Below are 26700 nucleotides of genomic sequence, written 5' to 3'. Positions count from 1 at the left end.
GTTTGAGAAAGGGTAGAGAGGGGATGTCAGCTTTGGGGACAAAGGACTTGGTTGATTCAAGTCTCTGCTCTGGCACTTACAAGCAAGTCACCATGTGCCTTCAGTTTCATTTCAAAATAATGAATATGGACTAGATGACCTTGGAGGTCCCTTCTAGCTCTTAAATTTATGAAATAAGAGTGTCTAAGGTGGGGGGGAGGTCAGTGGTAATGTTTATGTGTGGGAAGACAGAGATGAGTTTATATTTGGGATGCATATAGAAAGCTCCTTATGGAGGAATGTATGAAGTCCATTTTAGAGGAGAAGGTGGGAAGGTCTGGGTGTGGGAATGGTATAAGGGAAATTGGAGGGGGTCTGTATGTAGGGAGTCATTGGTTTATGGGGGGGACAAAAAGGATATACAATTTCAGAGGATCTTTGTAGGGGTAGATGATAATGGAGAAAGAATTCCATGGGGACACCATTAGCAGTCTCTGGGCAAGGCATTTATGTAGTCTTGTTTTGGACTGGACTGATAATGTTATTGGTTTGGGGCACTCCTGGTGAAGGAAATCTCTTGTACCAATGCAGATCTTCCCAGGTTCTGTACCTTATAATTTAAGAGGAGGGTAGGCAGAACTCAGGTTAATAACTCTGAGGCCGGACTTGAACCCAGGTCTTCTTGACTCTGAGGCTAGTTCTCTATTAGACTGTCTCTACATAAGCATCTGTCTACCGTGTATGGGGGGTGGGGAGGTGAGAGGGAACAATAAAGAGCTGCAGAGAGTGACCCCGGGGTGGCTGTGAAAGGGTGGGGCTGTGGGAGGAGGTATGAATGTGGACAATAGAGAAGGATTTAACTGGGGAGGGTTATATGTGGGGGAGAGGAGACTGAGAGTTGCCTCCAGAATACTCCCCTATGTGTGGGAAGGTGATCTACGTGGGGTGGTTTGAAAGGGGGGAAATCTGTGTGTGAAAATAATAAAAGATTCATCGGGGAGTATTTGTATTGTGGGGACAATAGATGATTCAGTGGGAGCTCCGTGTATTTGAGAAGGGACAATAGAGTTTTATGGGGAGTATTAGAGATTTCAGCGGGGGGAGGGGATAACTAGATCGGGAGGTGGAGACAATAGATGAGTCACTGATGGATCTAGGGATCTGTCCTGCGGCGGAGGGATTGGGGGGGGAGGGAGAGCAGGCCATGGCTGGTTGGATTAGCTATGCCACGTCTGTACAGGGTGGTTGGTTTAGACAATGGGCAGGTAGGTCTAAGCGGGAGAGTTAGAAAAAGGGTAGCATTGGTTGTGGGGTGGGTCGAGTGCTGGGATTTAGAAAGGCCGTGGGACTAGGTGGTACCTAGAATGAGGGTGGGGGAAAGAGCTTACTCAGTAGGAGGGGTAAGTGAGCCAGAGACAGAGAGCAGCACAGGGTAATAGGCCTTAGGTGGGGCGGAGCCCTAGCTAAATGGGGGTAGGCTTGGAGGAAGGATAGAGGGTGTGCCTCGGTTCTTGGGAGGAGGGACCTTGGGCCAGAGTGGGCTGAGCCAATTTGGGAACAGACGGAGATGGGAGCTGGGAGGAGAGGGATACCATAGGAGGGGGTTTATGAGCTCGGGAAGGAGCTGAAGTGTAAGATTGAGAGGCAGGACTTGGAATAAGCCAAGCAGTAGGTTGGTGCGCCCTGGCAGAGTGTGTATGTATGGGTCCGGGGACCCGGCTTGGTGTGGTGGGACTGGGCTTTGGGGAGCCGTGGGCGGAGCTTGATTCCCCTCCCCCTTTGGTGAGGGGCGGGGTTGGGGGGGGCCTTGGTGCTGTTGGGGTGGAGAGTGGGTGGAGCCAGAGAACCAACGGGCAGCCCCACCCCTTCTTTCCCTCCCTTCCCTCCTTCCCTCCGTGGTCTGGAGTGGGTAGAACGTGGGTGGAGCCGGACCCGAAGCCCTGGGCGGGCCAGGGTGGAGTGGGGTAGGGTAGGGTGGTGGGGAACGGGGAGGGCCTTGGGGGGCGGGGCTGGGAGACGAAGAGCCCATCAGCAGCCCCTCCCTCTCTTTCCCTTTCTCCCCGCCCCTCTCTCCCGCCTTCCCGGCCGTGTGCAGCCCGGGCCCGGCGGGCGGGCGCTGGGACTGGGACGTGGGTGCGGCGCGGCGCCGTTGGGTCAGCCTGGTGCAGTGACGGCCCGGGGACAGCGGGGACAGCGCTGCTGGCACCACGTGAGCCTGAGCCCGGCCGGGCCTGACAGAAAGCAAGGCGGGGAGCCTGGCTCCCGGCCCCTCCCAGCTTTCCCCAGCCTGGGGTGAGTGCTGCGGGTGAGGGTGGGCGGCAGGGCTGACTTGCAGGGTGTGTTTGTATGTGTGCGAGTTTAATTGTGTGGCTGACTCTGTGATAGTCTGCATGCCCGTTTGCGGTTGTAGGTATGTACGCATGTATGTTTGGGCTCCTGCGTCTCGGACTCTGGAGTGTGGGGTGGGGTGGCGTTGATGCTGAAGGGCCTCCCTGTCCCTAGGGCACAGCTGGTATGGATCGCTTCGGGGCACAGTGCCACTGCCTGGCACGCCCATCCCCTCTGGCCTCCCTCCTGTGCTGCTAGCCTAGCCCTTGCTGACATTTGCCCAGCGGGACCTCCTTTCTCCCCTCCTTCCCACCCCCCTCACCACGGCAAAGAAGAAAACTGAATGCATCTCCTAGTTCCTTAGTCCAAAGGACTGGACGCCAGGAGGGGGTAGCAGGTGGGACGGAAGCTAGGTCTTCTGCAGATTTGTCTCCCGAAGGTCGGAAATCTGGGCCCACCTCTGGGCCCATGCCTGAGGTGGCTCTGAGGGAAGCCTGTTGGGAGGCAGGGACTTGACCAGATGGCTCTCTGTATTCTTTAGGGGGCTGTCCCCTCCCCCCTCTCCCTGAAGATTCCTTTTAGGCAGAAGGGAAGAGGTTCCAGGGCCCATGCGTCTTAGACGGAATCTGTTTTTTCAGTAGAACCCCATGTCTGGCCCCTCCCTGTTTGTGGACTTTTGTAGCTTCCCTTCCTCCTGGCCTTGGCTTCCTGCCTGTTTCCCTCCCTTGGCCCACCCAATCTGGCAAGTCCTTACCAGGCCTGGCTAAACTCTCGTAGAGGGGGCTGTAGCATTGGTGTCTGTAACATTGATGTTGGTTTTGCCTTCTGGTGTTCACTGGTGCTCCTTAGATATGAGGGTCCTCCCATTTCTCCCCCGAGTCACTGTGATTGTGGCTTGTACATGTGATGTAGACTGTTATTGTTGTAGGTCAGGGAAGGAAGTGATCATCCTAATTTGGCTTCTTACCATCCGATCCATCCTGCATATACACTGCTAGAATACAGCTCTGATCATCTGTACACAAATCAGATCACAGAATTCCTTCTGAGCCACCCCAGGCATGGTTGACTCTCTAGCTTTGTCACTCCCTAGTTCAAAATCTATCAATGGTCCTGCGGTAGTTGGACCTCTGAGGTCATTAGTAGAGAAATACCTGCAATTCTGCTTCAACACTTTCAGTAATGGGAAACTCATTATCTCCCAAAGCTTCCCATTTTATTTTTGAACAGGCATATTGTTAGTTCTTATATTTAAGCAAAATCAGTAACTCTACAACTGGTACTCACTGGTCTTAGTTTTGTCCTCTGGGGTAAACAGAATAAGTCAGTTCCTATTCTATGACAGCCCTTCAAATAGTCATTAATTCCACAAATATTAAGTGAAGCTTATGTTCATGGCCCCTTAATAATAATAGCATTTGCAGAGTTCTTTAAGGTTTGCAATTTCATCCTCACAGCTACCCTGGGAGGTAGGTACTATTGTTATTCCCATTTTATAGATGAGGAAACTGAGGCAAACTTCGCCAAGGTCACACACATAGTAACTGCCTGGATTTGAATTCAGCCCTTCCTAACTCCAGGTCCAGTGCTTTATCCACTGTGCCTCCTAATTATTATTAACTGTCTCCTAGTAATAGGCAATAAAAAGATCAGTGGTATGTGTGTTTGTGTGTGTGTGTGTATGTGTGTGTGTGTTTTTCCCCCCTCTGTCCTTAGCTGAAGAAAAGACATAGGCACAAGGTAGAATGTGAAAATGCTGTAAGAGAGGCACAAAGAAAGTGTTACGGGTGTTCAGAGGAGGAAGAAATCACTTCACAAATGAACTGACATTTCAGCTGGATCTTGAAAGGCCATCCTCTCCTCAACCCTTCTCTTTTTCATGCTAACAATCCTTAATTTCATTACCTGGGTCTTGGATGTCATGATTTTGAGTTCCTTCACTAACCTGGTTGTACTCCTGTGATGTGTGCCACTTGTCCTGAAAATGTGCCCTCCCCACAACTGAACACAAAACTCTAGATGTTGTTTGATTGGAGCCAAAGATAATAAGATTATCACCTCCCTTGTTTCTGGATGCTGTACTTCTATTTATGCAGTCCATGATCTTGTTAACTACATCAGAATATTGACTCAAAAAGAGCAGTTCGCTAACACCCACCCCCCAGAATTTTAAAGTGAAGTGCTGGCTTTATCCTCCCTCCCATTCTTTTTTATGTAATTGATTTTTGAACTCAAGAGCAGGACCTTACGTTTGTCACTATTAAGGCTTATAATTAGATTTTGCTCATCAGTCTATGCTGTTTGTGAGGTTTTTTGTTTCTTAACCTTAATCTTGACAACCAACATATTGGCAGTCTAAAGTTTTTTTTAACCTTTATCTTGTCATCCAACAAATTAGCAACCTCTCTTTACTTCTCCCATAAATCTGAGAATTCAGCTGTTTATATCTTCATTTAGGCCTGTGATAAAAAACCTTGGAAAAGAACGAGATCTAGGACAGATCCCTGTGGCACTCTCCTGGACACTTTCCTCCATCCAGATTGATATTGCTGCATTATTCCATGTTCTTTGGCTCTGGTCGTTGAAACACCTATATATCTGCCTTAACTGTACTATTGTTCAGCTTAGATTTTTTCCCCCCGTTTTGTTAAGGATATTATGAAAGACTGTCAAATGTTTAGCTTAACTCAAGGTAAAACGTACAATATGTAATCCTTAATCTTACCAACATAGTAACTGTATAAGAAAAGAAAATGCTGTTGTGTTATGGCTTGTATTTAGGATACCTAAATTGCCTCCTATTGAACACCACTTTCTAATATTTCAGAAGCTCTGTGATTTCACTGGGGGTAAAATTCCTTAGTAGTGGGTCTTCATGAGTTTTGTGTGGAAGGGAAGAAAATCTAATTCCTGGCAACCAGAGTCTGCTGATGAATCTCTCTGAACTTAAGTAGGCTGGTCCTCAGATGACATATACATTCTGTCACCAGGTTTGGACGAGAAGCCTTTCCAGCTTGGTGTGGGACTTGCCAGAGCTTGTAGTTTACTGTCATAGATTTTTAAGAGCCCAGGGTCACCTCCGTGCATGGTGAGAACAGGATTTTAATGGAGGAGCAAATACCACATTCTTTTCTAAATGGTGACCAATACTCATTTAATAATCTGTAGCCAGGGAGCTGTGTTAAATTTACCATCCCATGTTTCTGTAATGCATCTTTTCCTTCTTTTAGAAAACCTGGGCATTTGCCCTCTTTTAGTCATCTGGAACCTTTCCCGTTTTCAGTAATTTCTCAAAGATTATATCAACATTGATTCTGAAATCATATCTGATGTCCCTTTAGCACCTAGGAATGTATCTGAGTCTGGATAATAGAACCTGAGAGTTGGTAGGTATCTTATCTAGCCCAATAGCCTCATTTTACAGAAATGAGACCCAAAAAAGGCAATGACTTGTTTAAATTCTCAAAGCTTGTTTGTGGCAGATTTCCAGTTCAGTGCTGTCTCTATTGTAACAGGTTGCCTTTCTCAAAATTAATATGAAGATAAAACCCACATCCCTCTGAATCATTTTAAAAATTATTTTAATCACTTGCTTATGGCTTAAGGCTCTAAACAAGCCATTAGTTGAACATTTAAAAATATATTTTGTTGATATTTTTTGTTTGATGTCACAAGTCATTTCTGGGGGAAGAAAACAGCCCCCAGAGTGGACCTTCCCATGTGACAAAGAAAAATAATAAAAAATATCCACTCCCATGATTTTACCTTGAAATATAGCAAACATCCTGCTCTGCCGGCCCACTTTTTGATGATTTGAAGAGGGAGGTATAAGTCATTAACTGTTCTGGGAACTTCACAGATTTTTATCATCCAGTTTGACTTCCTTTTAATATCTTTTCATTCACATCTTCATAATCATTGTGTGTGACATTCTTTTGGCTCTGCATATTTTGCTTTTCATCAGTTCGTGCAAATCATCTCATATTTCTCCAAATTCCTTATACTTGTCATTTCCTAATGCATAATAATATTCCTTACATTCAGATTTCATAATTTTTTTCAGCTATTCTCCAATCACTGGGCATCCATTTTGTTTCCAGGTCTTTGTCATCACAGAGTACTGCTAGGAACATTTTAACATATATTTGACTTTTGTTTCAGTCTTACTTGCTTGGGGTCTATGCCCAATAGTGTAATCCCTGGGTAAAAGGGTAATAACCATTTAAACACTAGTTTAAGTTATTTCAGAAATATCACAGTCCTCAGGAAGAAACAATAATGTTTGCTGGTATTTACTTGTTTTATTTTTTAAACACCACTTTCACTTTTTAAAATTTCATCCAAGTATCTATTTTCAAATGTGTTAGCTCACTGACTCCAGATAAGCGCATTTCAGCATTGCTGCTTAAGGCATGGTTAAGGCGTGGAACAATTGACTCTGTTCTCCATGACTGGTTATTTGGGAAGCCGTTTCCTTCAGTGGTTCTAACACTTTGGTGTCAAACAGACCAAATCCTTTCACATATTGGGGCTTGTATTAGTGGTGCACAAGCACTATTCAACTTTTTATTAAGTGCCTACTGTGTGCTAGGTCCTGTGCTTGAGAGCTCAGCTCTATCTAGCAATAGATAAGAGTTCTGGGCCTGGAGTCAGGAAGACCTGAGTTCAAATCCAGCTTCAGACACTTACTAACTCTATGACCCTGGGCAAGCTGCTTAACCTCTATATGTATGCCTCAGTTTCCTTAATTGCAAAATAAAGATAATAATAGCACTTACCTCAAAGATTGCTGTGAGGAACAAATGAGATAATATTTGTAAAGTGGTTAGCACACATCTAACAAATACTTCTTTCCTCCTTTTCCCTTCAGCTGTACTTACCAATGGGGAGATGAAAAACAAAATAATCTCTGCCCCCAGGGAGCTTACATTCTAAAAGGGGAGATGAGCACATAAATAGCTGCTAAACAAGATAGAGAATGATTGTGAAAACATGTGAGGCGAGAGGTCAGTTCATGTTTGTCTCAGGGCAGGTTTCAAGGGAAGACGTGAGAGCTGGGTCATGAAGGAAAAGAGTTTCAGTAGGTGGAGGGGTGTGTGTGTATGTGTGTGTGTGTGTGTGTTTAGAAGGGGTCCCTTCAAGATGTGGAGAGTGGATTGAATGCATGGATATAGAAGAAGGCAGAACAAAAGCTGGGAATGATGAATAGTATTTGGTTGAACTATGCAGTACATGAAGAGGAATAATTAATAATAATTAGCATTTATATGCTGCCTTAAGGTTTGCAAAGCACCATCTCATTTGATCCTCACAAAAACTCTGAGGTAGATGCTATTATCTCCATTTTATGGATGAGACTGAGAGAGGCCAAACAACTTGCCCAGGGTCACATAGCTAGTAAGTATCTAAGACTGGATTTAAACTCAGGCTTTCCTCATTCCAAGTCCAGTACTCAATCCCCTGCATCTCTGTGAGAGAAACCATGAAAGATAGGATGGAGTAGATTGTCAAAGGCCTTGAATGCCAGTCTGAGTTTCTGTTCTGTCTTATAAGAAGAGGCTGGTCACTGAAGGGTTTTGAGCAGGAGAGTGACATGTTCAGACCATTAAAGAGAGCTTGGAAGGAGAGAGCTTGTTAAGGAGAATGTGAACTGTAGTAGGAAGAGGCAATGAAAGCCTAATTGAGGCTAGTGGCAGTTAAAAGTGGAGAGGAAAAGGAACTATTTTAGAGTCATTGGTGGAATCAGTTGGAAGGAACCTCAGAGGTCAATCAGTCCAACCTGCACCTGAACATAAATCCCCTCTAACTTTCCTGAGAAGTGGTCACCTGTCCTTTACTTAAAGACCTTCATAGATAAGGAACCCATTGGCCCATACCGCTCATTCTCCTTTTGGACAGCTCCAATTGCTGAGATGTTTTTCCTTCCATCAATTTAATTTAACAAACATTAATTACCTATTATTTCCAAGAAATAAGGCAGGCAGTTGGGATACAAAAACTGACATGAAACAGTTTCTACCTTTGAAATTTTTATATTCTGTGGGGGGAATTTACATACTAGATCTAGCCAAAAACTGCCTTTCTGCAACTTTTCTTCATTACTCCTAGTTTTACCCTGCAGAAAGCAAATCTAATCCCCTTTCTACATGACAACCCTTCAGGTAGTTAATGTCCCTTCCAAACCTTTTTCTTTTTGAGGCTAAATACTCCCAGGTCCTCTAACTGATCTGTGGTCTGGTCTCTCTTTCACTATCCAAGTTGCCCTCCTCTGCTTAAGTTTGTCCATGTCCTTCCTAAAAATCGGTATGTAGGACTCTTCACAGAATTGCATATGTAGTCTGACCAGAGCAGACTAAAACAAGACTATCACCCTCTTCCTTTCAAATATTCTTCTGTTAATGTAGCCCAAGAATGCGTTAACATTTCTTGGCTACTGGCACAATGTTGACTTATTGGGCTGGCAGTCCACTAAAATTTTTTTTCTTAAATATGTTTAATAAGCACTTTATAGGATCACAGAATCCTAAAGTCAAAAGGGACCATAAAGTCCATCTAAGTCCAACACATAGGGGAAGGAAAAGAAAGAAGTATTTATATAGCACCTACTATATGCGAGGCACTATACTAAGCACTTTACAAATATTACCTCATTTTATCTTTATAACCTGGGAGGTAGGTGTTATTATTATCCCAATTTTACAGTTGAGGAAACTGAAGCAGACTGAGGTTAAGTGACTTGCTCAAGGTCACATAGCCAGTCGGTGTCTCAGGCTGGATTTGAACTCAGGTCTTCCTTATTCTAGGCCTAGGACACTATCTGCTGCACCTAGCTGTGCTTCATACCTGACTGAGAATCATGCCTACAGTATCCTCCCAAAGTGATCAGCCAGCCTTATTTTAAGCTCTCTAATGAGAGAAAATCCTCTATATCCCAAGGTACTATTCTCTAGCTATATTTCCCTATTCTGGGAGGCATAGTGGATAGAGCACTGGACCTGGGGTCAGAAAGACGTGTTCAAATCTGAGTTTAGACACTTACTTTATGTGTGACCCTGGGAAAGCCTGCCTCAGTTTTTTCATATATAAAATGGGAAGGTAATAGTAGTGCCTACCTTCCAAGAAGCTGTTATAAGGATAAAATGAGGTAATATTGGTAGAGCACTTTGCAAACTCTAAATGGTAGTTAGTTTAATTTTGTTCTTGTACAATTGATAAGTGTGGAACTTTTCACTTAACTGTATTAACTTTCATCTTTTCACATTGGGTCATTGTTATAATAAGACAGGACTTATTAGCTAATTGAATAGGGGGTGTGTGTTCTATTTCTTCAGCTAAGCTGTAGGCTCTCTGATTGCCTGGACTGTGTCTTCTTCTCTCTTATTATGCCCTTAAAGGGCCTAACAGAACTGGGAATATTTGTGCGTGTTCAGTAAAGTGCCTGTTAAATGAATGGGCTGAAGAGTTGGGGAAAAGCTTCTTGGAGGACCTAGGAATAGAACTTAGTCTTGAAGAAAGATGATTAGGAGAAAGAAGATGGTGATGGTGAAACTAATAGCTGAAATTTATATTGCTCTTAAGCTTTTCAAAAATTACATGTGTATACATATAAACAATATCTACGTGTATATGTGTATGTATATATACACATACATACACATGTATACTATATATGTCCCAGGTAGTATAGATCATGTGTACACACATATATGTACACACACATATACACACATACACACACACACACACACATATATAATGCACATACGCGCACCCCTCCACCCCTTGCTCTCATTCCTCCATGCTTAAAACCACGCTTAGACTTTTGGAAGCCCCTGTATAATCTCACTTGTTTTTTACCGCAGTGCCTTGAGGTAGATGGTGTTATGTTCCTCTGAGATTCTCCATCAGACAAAGAAACAGAAGTTCAGAGGGGTTAAATGATTTGCTCGTAGTGTTGTTACTTGTCAGGGAAAGGTTAAATTTGAACACAGGTCTTTTGACTCCGATTGCAGCTTTTTCCACAGCACCTTGACATGGAGGATCATAGATTCAGAACTGAAAGGGACCTTAGGAACCCCTCTAGTCCAGCCTTCTCATTTTATAGTTGAGGATATGTGTGCTCTAAGGTTTACCAAGCCCTTTGCATACGTTATCTCATTGGATCAGGATCAGTGGAGAAGAAATAGGGGGGTTTGGGGGTGAATGAGGGGAGAGGAACACAGTTCTTGAAGAGAGAAGATCATCTGCTGAGAATAGGGTAGATGGCAGCCTGGAGGAAGGAGGAGGGGTCTGCTGGTGGGGGAAGTGAGGATAGGGTAGTAAGGCAGCGAGAGGACCGAAGCGGCTTTCAAGCACCAAGGAGGGGGCAGTGAACATCGAACCCCATGTCTTTGTTTTGGCTCTGGTGGGCACAATTCTGCACTTTCCTTTGGCAGTGCTCTGTGCCTCAGGAGTATGCACTGATACCTGAGTGATCTTGGGCAAGTCACTTCTCTGGACCTCAAGTTTGCATATTTGTCAAGTGAGGGGGTTGGACTGCATGCCCTCTAAGGTCCCTTCCAGCTTTAAGTCTGTGACTTGGGTCCAAAGACTGAATCATATGAATCTTAAAAGTTGAAAGAAACCCTAGAATAGCATTCTAGTTAAGTGATCATCCAGTCTTTGTTTCCCAGTGGTGGACTACGTCCTAAAGCAACCTATTTCAATTTTTGACAGCTCTAAATTATATTAAGTCAAAATCAGCTTCTCTGTAACTTCTACCTTTTGCTTCTGGTTCTGCTTTATGGGTACAAAGAATAAGTTTAATCTCTCTTCTGTGACAGCCTCTAAATAATTATACCAAATCAAATGTCATGCTGTTGCACCCTGCCCCCCTTCTCCCCCTATTCTTTTCTTCTCTGGGCCAAGTATTCACTCCTAGTTCCTTCAACTAAGCTTCAAGTGGAATATTTTCCGGTACCCTCACCATTTGTGATTTGTGCACAAATAGCAGTAAAACAAGGAAGAATGTGGCATGTGTCATGGAATTATAGGAGCTTATTGGAGGGAGATCAGGGCAGCCTTAATGGATATGGTGGCAAATAGCTGGGTCTTGAAGACTGGGTAGGATTTTGACAGGTACAGACACGAGTGTGGTGGTGGGGAAAGGCATATTAAAGTGGATTGAACAGTGTGAGCCAAAGAGGCAGGGGCATGACTATGTAAGGCATGTTCCAGAACAGCTAGGAGCTCTATTTCATGTGTGGATGTGTAGAAGAAAGCAAAATGTGGTGTAAGGGGTGGCAGGAAAGAAGAGAATCAGAAGTATGGTTTGAGAAAGGAACAAGGGAGAGCCTTTGAGGAGGCACTCGGGCTAAGCTGAGGGTGACTGATAGGGAGGGCGGTCACTGCCCAAAGGGTGCCCCATATCTGGGATAAGCTGAAGCACAGGTGGACAGAAGCTCATGTCATTGCCAGTGATTCCACTTTTACTCCTCCAAATCCTTGTCATGTAGGTCTGCCTCCAGATCTAAGCTTTCTTGTTCTAACCCCAGGCTCCTATGCTTTCCAATCAGCCTTTCTTGATCCCCCTTCTGCTGCTGAAGATCCCAGTTTGCATGTCTTGCAACACCGTCACTGCCCCGTCTCCTGGATCTGTGCCCATCTTCCTTCACTGCCCTTCCGAATAATTAAGATTCCTTATGCTAAGATATTAGACCCCCATCCCCACCCATCTCAGGATTCGGGCTACTCAAGAACACGCCCTTTCCCCATCCCCCAGTTCCCAAGCTAAGCCCAAGGAGAGGCATCCTCCCTCCGTCTGCCCCCCTTTCCCATCTGATGACTGGCATACAGAAGTGGATCTCATTCTCTGGAGGGATGGAGGGTCCCAAGGATTTCAAGGCGAGCCTTTGAACCTAGCAGGGGTGAGGCGGGGGTACCAGCAAGGGGAAGCATGGAATGCTTTTCTGCAGCAGGAAGGGGAAAGGGAAAAAGGAAGAGGAAGAGGAGGAGCTGTGGCTGAGCTGGGACTGGCTTGCCGTCCTCTCCTTCCAGCCCCAGGCAGCACTGGCCTTTGGTACTGGCTGCTTCTCACTCTCCCCCACACTGCGGCCAATGTGCTGCCCTAGAGCAATACCCCATGCCCCCTCTTGGGTTTGGGTGGTGAATGGGGCTCGGGGCTTGGGCTGCTTGAACTGAGTACTGGGCTGTCAGCTGCTCTACCTAGTGGCCTCTTGACCCTCTGTGAGCTGCCCCCTCCCATAGCTTCTTGACCGCTTTTCAGTCCAAGGAAGCGCTGTCCCCATTTTCCTGAGACTACCTCCCCTCAGTCCCTCTGTGTACGTAGAATCCTCCTGGGTCAGCACCCTCATCACTGTCTCCTCATCCAAGCCTTGTTCCCTGTGTCAGCCCCAGGAGCCCCCTTACTCAGCCTCGAGTCCCCCAGTTCTTGAGTCTGGGCTGCTCCTTTGCCCCCTGTGTCCTTTTCCTTGCTCCAATCCACTAAAGTCCTGACCCTCTAAGCCTGCCTTCCTTACTCAGCTCATGTTTCTCCTTCAGGCAGTCTGTGTTCTCTCACCTCCTCTTGAGCTTGCTCTCTCTTCAACCCCATCATAGAATCTTCAAATTTAGATACGAAAAGAACCTTAGGGACTAGCTCAGCCATCTAGTTTAACCCCTTCATTTTACAGATGAGGGACTGTGGTCCAGAGAGGCTTAATGGTTTGCCCAAGGTCATACAGCTACTTAGTGATAAAGAGTTGGGATTTTCACCCAGGTCCTCTGACTCCCAATCCAGCAGCCTTTCCCCATACCATGCTGCCTTCCTTATGCCAGTATTTTGGGGCCCTTTACAAGGTCCCTTAAACACCTGCTTCCTTGTGGGTGCCTTGACTAAAACTCCTGATCCCCTCAACTCCTAAAAAGTTCTCCAGTCATTTGAATGTCTCCTCCATCACTCAGTCTTCAGTCACATACCTCTAGTTCCTGTACCCTTTCTGCAGTCCCCTCACTTTGCTTTATGTGCCATTGAACTCTTTCCGATACTCAGGTCCCAGGGTATCCTTTCTCTCCTCCCCTCCCCAGCTTTACTCAGTTCCTTGAGTCAAAAAACACATCTGTGTTCAAATCCTGCCTCAGATACTTTCTAGCCATGTGACCTGGGACAAGTCACTAATTCTCTCTGGTAGTTTCCTCATGTAAAATGAAGAGGTTATATTTGGTGGCTCTAAATCCTTGATCCTAGCTTTTTTATCCCACCCTCTTGACTTAGCTCCCATAGAATCTCAGTTCTGCAAGCCCTGAACTCCTCACTTCAACTCTTGGGCCATGATCTGAAACCCTAGAGCCAAAACTCCATCCTTAGCCCCTCTACAGCCTTCCTAGCCTACTGACTTCAGCATCTTTGCCCTCCTTTTCTCAGTCTCCTGACCTCAGGTAAGTGGTTAGAGCTGAGGGGCAAGATGACCCTAAACACTTCTTTCTATTCTGTCCTTTTTTCAAATATTTGAAGGACTGTCATGCAGAAGAGTGATTGACTTTGTTCTGCTTGGCCCCGGGGAACAGAACGAAAAGCAGTGGGTGCAAAATGAAGAGAAGCAGACTTTAATTTTAAAGTCTTCCTAAGGATCATAATCCTTATCCCAAAATGGAATAGGTTGCTTCTGGAGGTAGTAGTTCTCCCTCTCTTTAGGCCTTCAGATAAAGGGTAGATTTGCCAGCTATGCTGCAGAGGGAATCCTTTTTCACTTATGATTTAGACTGACTGGTTTCTAAGATTCCTTCCAGCTCTGACATTCTGTGCTTTTTCTCCTGCTGTAAATAAGGCCCAGACTTCCTCCAGCTTTTCTCACAGAATTCTGTTTTTTCCACTACCTGGTCCGCTTCCTCATCTCATACTTACCACAGGACTCTATCCTGCCTTCATCCCTCCATTAGTTTTTCTAACACTGTTTAGGGAGGCTCTGTCCTATATTCGTTCTTGCCTGAGGTTGGTTTGAGGGGTCCCAGGTGAGGATGGTTCTTCCTAATCTGGCCCAAAATACTGGGTTTCAGGTCACTCTGCCTTGACCTTGCCAAAGCATCTTGGGCTACTTTATCGTATCTGTGACTTTGGGCCTTTCTGACCCCCATCCTGTTTGCCTAGAGCATGCTCACAAGCCTTATGTTAGGGCTCGCACAAGCAAATGTGTTCTCCACTTATTCTTAGGCTTCATTTCAATTCCTCATCAGGACTGACCCCTTGCATACTTTTACTTAGATGTTTTTTTCTTCCTTCAAGACTCCTGTTCCAGCTGGAGTACTCCCATGTTATGTTTTTTGTTTAATGCTGTAGCTAAGATAATGTGTACAACCTGAACCAAATGGCTAGTCACATTCTTTTTTATCCCAGGTTACCAGCTCTTCATCCATTTCTCTAGCCAATCTAATTACTCATCATCCCTCAGATGCCCCTAGGATTTCTGGCCAGGGAAGTGGTCTCTCAGAATCCCATTTTTACAATTTTTGTTTTTGTTCAGTTGTTTCAGTTGTGTCTGACTCTTTGTGACCCCATTTGGGGTTTTCTTGGCAAAGATTCTGGAGTGGTTTGCTATTTCCTTCTCCAGCTCATTTTACAGATGAAGAAACTGAGACAAACAGGATTAAGCGATTTGCCCAGGCTCACACAGCTAGTGGGTGTCTGAGGCCAGATTTAAAATCAGGTTGTCCTGACTCTAGGTATAGTGCTCTATCTACTGTGCCACCTAAGGTGCCCTTTTACAATTTTAAATGTCACAAATACCAGTGATGTGTGGATGAGGCTGCATCCCAGCCTGCCCATCTTCTTTTGCACTGGCTGTTCCAAATTTCCCCACTCCATCTTTGGTTTCCTGCATACACTGAGAACCCATTTTAGCAAACATCCATGTTATCAGAAGGAAAGATTTCAAGAAAGAGGCAGTCTGTGTGACTGTCTACTGAGTTCGAATGAGGAGGAGATACTATACCAAGATATTATTACTAAGACTATTTGCTGAATGGATCTAAAGGAACATGCCCATGAAAACCATTTCAGGGAGAAGGATAAAGGGTGGAGAAGTCAGGTGAGACACTCTCTGCCCTGCCCTGCTGTGGCACCTCTTATAGAAGAAGAAGGGGATTGACTGAAATGTGTTTCTTTCTCCCTAAAGACTGGCCTGAGGGGGAGGAACTAATTGTCTGCACCATGGCGAAGCGGGAGGGCAGTACCAGCCCAGTGGTTCGGCAGATTGACAAGCAGTTCCTGGTCTGCAGCATCTGCCTCGATCGATACCATTGCCCTAAGGTTCTACCCTGCCTGCACACCTTCTGTGAGAGGTAAGCAGCATAGGTGTGTGTAGACGTGGTGGGGGAACCATGGTGTTCCTTCCACCTGACTTTGACCCTGGATCCTCCTGCCCATATTATGATGCTGCTGACATCTTTCCTTCCTCCTTGCAGGTGCTTGCAGAGCTATATCCCTGCACAGAGTCTGACGTTGTCATGTCCTGTATGCCGCCAGACTTCCATCCTCCCCGAGCAGGGTGTTTCTGCTTTGCAGAATAACTTCTTTATCAGCAACCTGATAGAAGTAATGCAGAGGACCCCTGATGGAGGCCGTGATCCCACTGCCCCTCACCCACTCTGTGCTGTGGCTGGGCGTCCTCTCTCCTGTCCCAACCATGAAGGCAAGGTGGGCCCAAGAGAGGGCCAGTGAGGCCAGGGCTGTGCCTGTCTGGACAATACAAAGATAGGGATGGGAAAAGGGTGGGGATGAAGAAAAAACAGGAGTAGGCTGAGGAGTAGTCGAGACAGTTATGGATAGAAAAGACTGGGGCCTCTGACTGGTTCGAGAGACCAGTGGGGAAGACTGGGTAGGGGTTGGCTAAGAGATTACTGGGGTGGCTAGCTATTGTAGCTTGAGGGGCTGAGCTCTAGCCCATCAGTTTCTGCTTGTTTGCTCCCAGACAATGGAGTTCTACTGTGAGTCATGTGAGACAGCCATGTGTGGGGAATGTCGAGCTGGGGAACATGGGGAGCACCGCACTGTACTGCTCCGGGATGTGGTGGAACAACACAAGGCAGCCCTGCAGAGACAGCTGGACACCGTGCGCAGCCGGTAGGAGTGGTCAGGATATGCGGGGACTGTGGGGAGAAGAGGGGCTGCTCACTCTCAGACTTGGTAGAATGTAGCAATGGATTCAAATCCTGCATCTCAGAAAATTACTAGCTTTGTGACCGTGGGCAAGTCATGCAAGTCATATGTGCCTCTGGTTCCTCAGTTATAAAATGAAGGAATCGGACTTTGATGGTTTCTCAGTTTCCTTCTGACTCTAAATCTATGCTCTTTCAGCGATAGCCTTCCTTGCCTATTCCCTTTCTAGGTTGCCGCAACTGACAGCTGCCATTGCCCTGGTGGGAGAGATCAGTCAGCAGCTGGTGGATCGGAAGGCTGAGGCCCTGGCCCAAATCAGTGGGGCCTTTGAGGAACTGGAGCAGGCCCTGCAGCAGCGCAAGGGGGCACTGGTCAGGGACCTGGAGGCCATCTGTGGGGCCAAGCAGAAGGTGGGCTCCCAGCCCCCTTTCCCAACTTCCACTCCTAATTTGCCCCTCCTCTCCCCATTCCCCCATCCTGTTCCTTTTTTCGTTCTCCCCATCCCATTCCCTTATCCTCTTCCTCATTTGGGTACTTCTTTTTCTCTGGGTCTGTCCTCAGCACTATCCCCACTGTAATCCATAGTCCTTTCTGTGCCCTAATGGTATTTATTCCTGCTGAACCCCATAGGAGTGCCCCTTCTGTGCCCTGTGGTGCTCTCCCTGCACCCCATAGTGCCCTCTGCATGGTGCTCTCCATGTGCCATCACGGTACCCCCCGTCCCATATCCCTATGCTCCGTGTCCCTGCTGTGCCCCAAGGTGCACTCACTATATCCCCCTGGTGTCCTCTGCATGTTACCCTCCCAGTGCCCCTATGGTACCCTATCTATGCCCCCACGGTGCCCGCCCCATGCCCTCAGGTGCTGCAGGCCCAGCTGGAGACACTGCGTCAGGGCCAGGAGCATATTGGGAGCAGCTGCAGCTTTGCGGAGCAGGCCCTGCGGCTAGGCTCAGAGACGGAGGTGCTGCTCGTGCGCAAGCAGATGGGGGAGCGACTGGCGGCGTTGGCCAGCCAAGCCTTCCCTGAGCGGCCTCATGAGAACGGGCAGCTGGAGCTTCTTCTAGAGACGGATGGCCTGCGCCGCTCTATTCTCAACTTGGGTGCACTCCTTACCACTAGTGCCACAGCCCATGAGACGGTTGCTACAGGTGAGGGCCTTCGCCAGGCTCTGGTGGGGCAGCCAGCCTCACTGACTATAACCACCAAAGACAAGGACGGGCAGCTTGTGCGCACAGGTAGTGCAGAACTTCGGGCCGAGCTGACGGGCCCTGATGGGGCTCGCCTCGAAGCCCATGTGCTAGACCACAAGAATGGCACTTACGAGCTGGTCTACACAGCCCGGGCAGAGGGTGAACTTCTCCTCTCTGTATTACTGTATGGGCAGCCTGTTCGGGGCAGCCCCTTCCGAGTGCGTGCCCTGCGCCCTGGTGACTTGCCCCCGTCTCCTGATGACGTCAAGCGCCGGGTCAAGTCCCCTGGTGGTCCCGGTGGCCACGTGCGACAGAAGGCTGTGCGCCGGCCCAGTTCTATGTATAGCACAGGAGGCAAGAGAAAGGACAACCCTATTGAGGATGAGCTGGTCTTCCGAGTTGGTGAGTGGCCTCCCTAGCCTGCTGCCCACAGTGGCATTTGAGGCTCATGCAGGGTCTCAGGTGTGGATGTGGGAGTGGGGAGAAGGAGGAGCAAGGACAGGGGAGGAGAATTTGGCTCCAGGGCCTGTTTTCATGCCGCCTCAGAGCAGTGCTCTTCCTACAGGCAGCCGTGGGCGAGAGAAGGGCGAATTCACCAACTTACAGGGCATCTCTGCCGCCAGCAGTGGCCGCATTGTGGTGGCCGACAGTAACAACCAGTGCATCCAGGTAATGATCAGCCCTCAACCCAACCACCAGGTTATGGAGGTGACGTTTCTTCTACCATCATCCACCCACTTGTGTGTGTATCCAGGTAACAACCTCCTCTAAAAGACTAGTGTAGTCAGGTAATGCTAGCCTCACCTCAACCCACTAACCAGGGTATTGAAGCAATTCAGGCTTTCACAGGATGTACTACTACTACTACCCAGCCCTTAGCTTGCTGGGCACTCTGGGAAGTGCAAAAAAAAAAAAAGCTAGAACTGGGCACTCAAGGTGCATTTTTTGGCCAGGGAAAACTTGAATATGTATGTGGGCAGAGAGGAAGGAATGAGTTGAGAGAGAGGTTGAAAATATGGGAGAGAATATGGATGCTTTTGAAAGTAAGACCATGGAAGAGTAGATCTGGATTCAAGGGGAGGGCTCAGTCTAATAGAATGAGGACATCTCTTCTACCTTTGCCCTCCTCTTCCCTAACAACCAGTGAGTAAAGCTGATGGACTGTTTAGAAGGGTCTGGGGAAGTCTCTCCATTCAGTCCCTGCTTTCATCTCAGTCAACCATGTCCCCTTCTTCTTAGACCTCTTTTTAGTCTGTCTCCACAAGAGTTTGATCTCTCACTATTCTTCCTAGGTGTTCTCTAATGAGGGCCAATTCAAACTTCGTTTTGGTGTACGAGGCCGCTCTCCTGGGCAGCTACAGCGTCCCACAGGCGTAGCAGTGGACACCAATGGTGACATTATTGTGGCTGATTATGACAACCGTTGGGTCAGTGTCTTCTCACCTGAAGGCAAGTTCAAGGTGAGAGGTGTGCTTAGCTTATCAGTTCCCATCTCCTTCCCTGTGCTTAGTCTGAGAAGGGAGAAGAGATGAAACGATATTTAGAAGTTAAGCAGCGGTCCATTAGGAGACTGGATCCACAGTTGAGCTGTGGAGTTAGTGAGAAAGAGTTCACTAGTTTCTCCCAGCTTGCAGTCTCTATGTCCAAATCCTTTTTCCTGGACTCTTCTTGGTTCCGGACCTCTTGAGGGTTTCCTCTCTCAGAGCTAGGCCCTTTAGGCCCAGTAGAGCCCTCTGGTCTCCTCTACTCTCTAGTCTTACATTGCCTTGTCTCTCTTTCATGGAGCCTGGAGTCAAGGACTCTAATAATCCTCTTTGGAGAGACAAAAGAAGAGTGAGATTGGAGAAGCCTTACTCTGCTTCTTTCTTGCTCTTCCTCTACCTTTTGGCCTCCCTATTTCCATGCTAGTCTGTCTGTAAGACCCTATGCTAGGACATGATGATTTCCCTACCTTTACCCTATCCTGGATTGACCAACTTAGCCCCAACTTCCCTTTCTGGGCTTTTGCAGACCAAGATCGGAGCTGGGAGGCTCATGGGACCCAAGGGCGTGGCTGTGGACCGAAATGGGCACATCATAGTGGTGGACAACAAGGCTTGCTGTGTCTTCACCTTCCAGCCCAATGGAAAGCTAGTGGGTCGCTTTGGGGGCCGTGGTGCCACTGACCGCCATTTTGCGGGTAAGGGGATAGGGTTATAACCAAGAAACCCTGAAAATTCCTAAGAGATTCCCCACTACCCTGAGACTTTTTCGTCTTTGGAGACTGTGTCGCATCTTCTTCACGTTGGATCTGAGGCCACCCTATCCACACATACCTACTACCCTGGGAATCTTCCCCACAATCTGAGAAACAGAAGGTACCTGTACCTAACCGCCAAAGCCCCTCCAAAGGGTTATCAAGCCTCTGCTTGATGGCCGTCAGACATGGAGAACTTACTACCTCTCAAAGCAGCTGATTTTCCTTGCAGAAACCCAACCACGACGAAGTTTTTCTTTGTGTCAAACCTAAATCTTTTTATCTGTAACTTCTACCTATTGCTCCTAGTTCTGCCCTGCAGGGCCAGATAGAACACATCTGGTTCCTTTTCTGTATAGTCTCTTCTAATATTGAAAGGGCTGGGATCATGTCTCATCTCTCTCCTCTCTCCAAGCTAAACATCCGAGTTCTTTCAACCAATCCTCATGTGGGGTGGTTTCCATTGTCTTCATCATCTTGGTTGCCAACTTCTAGTTGTGCTCCAGCTAGTCACTATCTTAAAATAGGGTTCAGAAACTGAGCAGAGCACTCCAGAGGTGATCTCATCAGGGCAGAGTAGAGCGAGGCCATCACTTTCATCATTTGGGAAGCAGTGCTTCCTTTAATGTAGCCTAGGGTCCCATTAGCTTTTTTGGTTATGCTTTGCTGTTGACTTACTGAATTGGCAGTCTGCTGAGATTCTCAAGTATCTTTTCTATGAATTGCTGTCTAGCCATGTCTCTCTTATCTTATGCTAATACAGCTGATTGTGTGTGTGTGTATGTGTGTGTGTGTGTGTGTGTGTGTCTGTGTCTGTGTGTGCTCGTGAGTGCATTGAACTTTGTATTTTTCCCTATTAACTATCATCTTATTCGATTTGGCCCATTGTTTTTGCCTGTCATGATGTTTTTGGGTTCTAGCTCTTATTATTCAGTATGTTAGATATCCCTTCCAGATTTGTATCTCAACAAATTTGATAAAGATACCATTCATTTAAGTCATTGATAAAAAATATTAAATAACATGAGATCAAGGCTAGGTCCCTGTGGGCCCTGCTAAAGAACTCTTTCTAAGTTCATGTTGACCCATTGGTAGTGGTCTGCTCATCATACCAGTTCAGATTCTACCTCACTGTTCTCTTATCATCTGATCAAGAATAGCATGACTTGCTGAAATCCGAGTGTTTAGTCTCTGTAGCAGTCTCCTGGTCTACCAGATTAGTGACAGTCAAAAAAGGGAAATGAGGTTAGTCTGGCACAACCTGTTTTTGATGAAGCTATTCTGGCTCTTTGTGGTCACTGCTTCCTTTTTTTTAAATGCCCAGAAATCTGCCCCTTTAACATTAGGATCCAGAACAGGGCTTCTTAACTTGGAGTCTCTGAAGTTGCTTTTTAAAATATTTGGAAAACAATTTCAGTATAATTGATTTTCTTTGCTATCTTAAATATTTTATTTTGTGCATCTAAAAAAGTGATTCCAAGAAGAGATTCCTGTATTTTACCAGACTGCTAAAAAGGTCCATGGCACAGAAAAATTTTAAGAACTCTGATATAGAATTTTTGTCAGAGATCGATAAGACAATCATTGTATTATCACGTGGCTTATTTTGAAGGTTCTACCTTGTTCCTTTTTTTTTTTTAATCAGGATGACATTTTCCCTTCTCTAGTCTTGTAGCACCTCTCTTGTTCTCCATTATTTTTCTTTTTAGAAAAGTATTATATTATTGGCCAACATATTTCACAAATAAGGTCAAAGAAAAAAACCTCTAATTATAAATGATTGCACAATAAACCACAAACTTCCATTATTTTTAGTTTGATTTTTTAAAAAATGTGTGTTTTTACTTTTAAATGTATACCAAAATCTTCCTGTTTTCATGTCTCCTTCTCATTTTCCTTTCTGTGAATTTCTCATTTCTTTCAGAATCTTGGATACAGTTAGTCCAGGTTAAGTGCTCTCCTATCCTCCTGTTTGGGTTTCTACTCTGTTTACCATTGTTTATTTATTCTTCCCAGTCCAAATATTATCTATGTTGGCAAAGAAACCATGAGCAGAATGAGTTGATTAGTTCTGCCTTCCCTCTGTTATCCTTTATCACCATTCCATTTACTCTAAGCAGTAGTTGTAAGTGTGTGATCACAAGCATGTCACTGAACCTCTGTTCATCTCATTTTTCTCATTTGTAACATAAGGATAAAAACAGCAGTAACCTCTCAGGGTGGTTGTGAGGATCAAAAGAGGTGCTGTGCTTTGCAAACCTTAATGATCTCTATAAAGGTCTTCAAGTAAGATTGTTATTTTCCTTTCGCTTCCAAGAAAGCCAAAAAAAAAAGATCCTTTTACTTCTTTTTCTTGGCCATCATCAACTTCAACTCATTCTGACCTTTACCACTACTGACACTGTTTTTGGAGAGTCATGCCACTCTTGTATTAATTATCAGTTAGCTGTCTCTGTTTTTATTTTTCTTGTCATTTTTAGCATCTGAGTTGGTTGGTGTTTGTATTGTGAGTATTTCATTCTTAAGAATATTCCTCCTTTTGACCCAGCAAAAAAAAATCAGGCCATTGGCTCCTCTCTCTCCAAGGAGTGCTTTGAAATATATTCTCTCAAACAGAGGGTCCCTTCATTTGGGCCCAACTTTCCCTCTCCTCGTCTCTCAAGAATTTTAAGATAAGAGTCCTATCCTGCCAAGGTTCTTATCACTTCTGCTGCAATGCAGTTAAATTTAATGTAATCATTTGTTAAATACCCTCTGCCTGCAAGGTGCTGTGTTGGACACTAGGGATACAAAGAAAATACACAAACCAGATCTTGCCCTCAAAGTGCTTATGATCTCCCGGGGAAATACAACATGTACAAAGATAAGTAAATATGAGAGAATTTAATGGAGAAAGGGGATTGGGAAAGGCTTTCCTGGAGGAGGTCAAATTGAATTAACATGACTTTCTCTGAAATTGAAAATGATAGGAATCCTTTTAGATTGACTTTCTTTACATTATTCTTTTCTTTCTTGTTTTTTTCTAGCACTTACTCAAAGCTTTCCCAGGGGAACATCTTATTATTATCAGAGAACGTTAGCCCTCATCTATTTCTTTTAGTCTGAGATTTCTATTCTTATTATACACAGAAGCAAAATACCTTGGTTTTGTGTTTGTGTGATTTTTTGTTTTTGTTTTTGCAAGGCAATTGGGGTTAAATGAATTGTCCAGAGTCACACAGCTAGTAAGTGTCAAGTGTCTGGTCTGAGACCGAAGTTGAACTCAGGTCTTCTTGACTCCAGGGCCGGTGTTCTATCCACTGCACCATCTAGCTGCCCCTGTGTTTGTTTTTTTTTTTTAAATCTATCTTAAAAGGCAGACCCAGAGTTAAAAAGAACCATAGATGTCACTTAATCCAACCTCCCAAGATATGTTTTCCATTTAGTTTCCCTAGCAGATGGTCATGAATGTTCATATCAAGTATAACAAACAAACAAACCAAAAAACCCTTTTTGTCAGTTTTTAAGACTGCCTCCAGCCTAATCACACAATCCCATAATTCTCGAAGTTTAATCTATAGTCTAGCTTCTTACGGTACTGTATAACACTAGAATTATTTAATATTTAAGTGAGTTCCTCCACATTGGTTGGAATCAGGTCTATATAGCAGTTCTCTTAATTGCTTCCTTTGCTTTCTAAAGAATAAAAGTATCATTAAGGCAAATCAAGCGTATGTTATAAGAGAGAGGAGTCCTGCAGATATCCAGATAGTTGGGTTCCCACCCTCTCATGTGCCTTTTCCCCCTTTCCGCATATGGGCTTACCCTGTTCACCGCCCTCCACTGTGTATGTGAGTGCACACACACACACACACACACACACACACACACACACCCCTCTGCTGTCCTTGGACCACCCAGTGAATCTCTGAGCAATTTGTGAGGGCTATTATCCCCATCTCTATATAGAAATTGTTTCTTACTGCTTTTTCTTTCCTGTGTCTTAAGGTCCCCACTTTGTTGCTGTGAATAACAAGAATGAAATTGTGGTGACAGATTTTCACAATCATTCAGTGAAGGTTAGTGACATCTCCACAAACTTCTTTCATACCTTTCCTCTCCTTCCTACACCCTGGATCTCTAGGCCGCCCTTGTCCCAAGACTCCTTTCCTTCCCAAAGCCATTTCTTTCCCCCTCAACGTTTCCCCTGAACTCTACTATCCTCAGCCCCCTGCCCAGCGTCCCCCATGATGGATGTTTTTGAACTGGCTCTAAGTCCCCTCCCATCCTAGGTGTACAGTGCAGATGGAGACTTCCTCTTCAAGTTTGGCTCTCATGGAGAGGGTAATGGGCAGTTCAATGCCCCTACTGGCGTGGCTGTGGACTCGAATGGGAACATTATTGTGGCAGATTGGGGAAATAGCCGCATCCAGGTGAGTGCTTAGGGTCTCCAGTCCCTGGAGTTCTGGGAGATTAGGGGCAGGGGTCAGGCTGAACTTCCCTGACTTTCCCTCTGCCCTACAGGTATTTGACAGTACAGGCTCTTTCCTGTCCTATATCAACACCACTGCAGAACCACTCTATGGCCCCCAGGGCCTGGCACTGACCTCCGATGGCCACGTGGTAGTGGCTGATGCAGGCAACCACTGTTTCAAGGCCTATCGCTACCTCCAGTAGCTGCTCTGCTGACTCAGACCTGGATGGATAGACAGATGGACACCACCACTTCAAGGATGGGATGGGCCTAGGATCCACTGTGGGCCAGATCAGGAAGCAATGAATGTGGGAGCCATGTGCCCTTTACCACCCCAGGGCCTTCCCCAGGGATCTTCTCTCCGTGTTCACCAATTGACCTTTATCCTCCTCTCCCCCCATCCACCCCTCCATCCCTTCACGCTGCACTTTATTTATTCGGTTCCTGCTTTGGTGATTGAGGGGGAAGGGAGGCTATGGGGGAAGTGACCAGGGTTGGGCTTACCATCCTGCTGCCTGCCCACTTACCCACCCACCCACATGGTTTTTGGTTTTTACAAGAATGTGCTAAGCTTCACCCCTAACCCCTAGTCCCACTTAGACCTATACCCCAGGTGGGGGTCTAGACCCTCTTTAGGCCTGGTCTTAGCTCCATCACATAGATCAGTTGTTGCCAGTTCTTCTGGCCTGTCTCCAGGAGGAGCCTGGGGCCTTCACAGCCAAGGGTTCTGGCTGCCTCCAAGCTGCTTCACAGGGAAGTGCCGTAGGCTGGCAGGCCATGGTTGCCCCTCTGCCCTCTCAGACAAACTGACAGACAGACAGTAATACCCTTGCCCGGCCCGCTTCAATGTACAAAATAAACGGTCTCCGTGGCTTCCATTTGGATCCTTCTTGGAGGAGAAGGGGGATAATGCTGGTTTGGGCACCTCCCCAGCCTAGGAACATGGGGTGAGGAGGTGGGCCAGGGGTCCTAAAACAGGGAAAGAAACAGGATGGGGGAAAACAGGCACTTGTTCCCTCAGCCCGTGGCTCAGAATGTGTTGTGGGCTCCAAGCAGGCTCTCTGCGGAGCTTTGAGGTTGGGCTGTGGTGATGGAGAGGGTTGCCTCTGCGACTGTACATCTGCCATGCTTTTTCCTTAGTTCCCTATCCCAGGCCATGGCAGGGGACCTGAGAAGATCTGGGACCTGGAATGATGTAAGGTTCCTAGCAACATCAGAACAGTCACCACCTGGGTGGAGATGAGGATAGGAATGAAATAAGCTCACAGAGCCATGATGAGAAAGGTCCTGGAGGGCAAGTTCTGGCTTGTTAAGATGGGCCAGAGGGGCATGATGATAGAGAGCTGTGGCAAGTAGGATAGATGCCCTGGGTGTCTTGTACCCTGAGGAAGGTGGGTTTCCAGAATGAACTTCATAGACATAACACCTGTTATATGGGCCGAAGCAATGGGCAAGCCCTCTAGTCAGGCTCCCAGGAGATGCCTAGGTAGTTCAGTAAAAGTGTGAACAGCCCAGACTTAGGACCTAATTGTGAGGGTGCTACCACATGTACACACACAGCCATACTCCTTCATACAAAGAGTGAACACCAGAATAGAAATTTAAAGGAATAAAATGGAATAAAGTTCTAGAGGAAATTACATATGGATGGACTTCTGTAATCTTGGAAGGGACTTGTTTCTAAATAAGGTGCCCTCCTGGATCCCTAGGGGCATTCTTGGGTTATATAGTAGGCTCAGCAATATAATAAAAAATGGTTGGGCAGTAGAAAGACAAATAACTATTCATTCTTTGTGAGGAGCTTGAGGTTGGCAGGGGAGAGAGAGAGAGTGTGTGTGTGTCCCAGAAATCCCAGTTGAATGAGGGAGATGGATGCTGTTAGCAGATATTTGAGGTATGGGGGAGTTAGATTAATTCCCTGGCAAAGGGAAATAGGTTTCATACCCCAAGATCTACAATTCTTATTTCTCAAACATAGCACTGCCCATGGGACATGTTTGGGTGGCAAAAAGTTCTGGTCACTAAATTGTCCCCCATGAAAGAGTTAATATGGTGGTATGGTAGGTTACATTACCCCAAAGTATCTGCTGCCTCATCAGTATTTTTACTTCCAGTGATACAGATCACAACTTACCCATGTCTGTTCATCTTGTGTGATTTTTTTTTCTTTTTAGTGAGGCAGTGGGGATTAAATGACTTGCCCAGGGTCACACAGCTAGTAAGTGTCAAGTGTCTGAAGCCGAATTTGAACTCAGGTCCTCCTGACTCCAAGGCTGGAGCTCTATTCACTGTGTCACCTAGTTGCCCCCTATCTTGTGTGACTTTTGTCCATGTTTTCCTATAAATCTGCCACGTCAGGACCACCAAATGTGAGAAGGGCC

The 26700-nt window shown here is 46.1% G+C and overlaps 1 protein-coding gene across 4 annotated transcripts; it reads left to right on the top strand.

The window, feature by feature from the left end:
• The first annotated feature begins 1545 nt into the window (after window positions 1–1545).
• Window positions 1546–25959, top strand: TRIM3 (tripartite motif containing 3). Of its 4 annotated transcripts, none has more exons than XM_020975879.1 (13): window positions 1546–1651; window positions 2075–2271; window positions 15456–15621; window positions 15745–15976; window positions 16251–16402; window positions 16668–16848; window positions 17300–18032; window positions 18196–18299; window positions 18923–19090; window positions 19641–19809; window positions 23854–23924; window positions 24138–24278; window positions 24370–25959. In XM_020975879.1, exons 3-13 carry the CDS (start codon window positions 15491–15493, stop codon window positions 24520–24522), a joined length of 2235 nt encoding a protein of 744 aa, XP_020831538.1. In that variant the 5' UTR covers window positions 1546–1651; window positions 2075–2271; window positions 15456–15490; the 3' UTR covers window positions 24523–25959. The 4 variants fall into 4 exon arrangements, with proteins under 4 accessions (XP_020831538.1, XP_020831537.1, XP_020831536.1 ...); XM_020975878.2 differs by having other exon boundaries at window positions 1552–1674; XM_020975877.2 differs by lacking the exon at window positions 1546–1651 and having other exon boundaries at window positions 2031–2271.
• Window positions 25960–26700: the final 741 nt, after the last annotated feature.

Source organism: Phascolarctos cinereus, unplaced genomic scaffold, assembly GCF_003287225.1.
Source record: "Phascolarctos cinereus isolate Bilbo 61053 unplaced genomic scaffold, phaCin_HiC Scaffold_726;HRSCAF=1367, whole genome shotgun sequence".
NCBI lineage: Eukaryota > Metazoa > Chordata > Mammalia > Diprotodontia > Phascolarctidae > Phascolarctos > Phascolarctos cinereus.
Note: the sequence above shows the minus strand (reverse complement) of the source record. Positions and strands in the feature narration are given on the sequence as shown.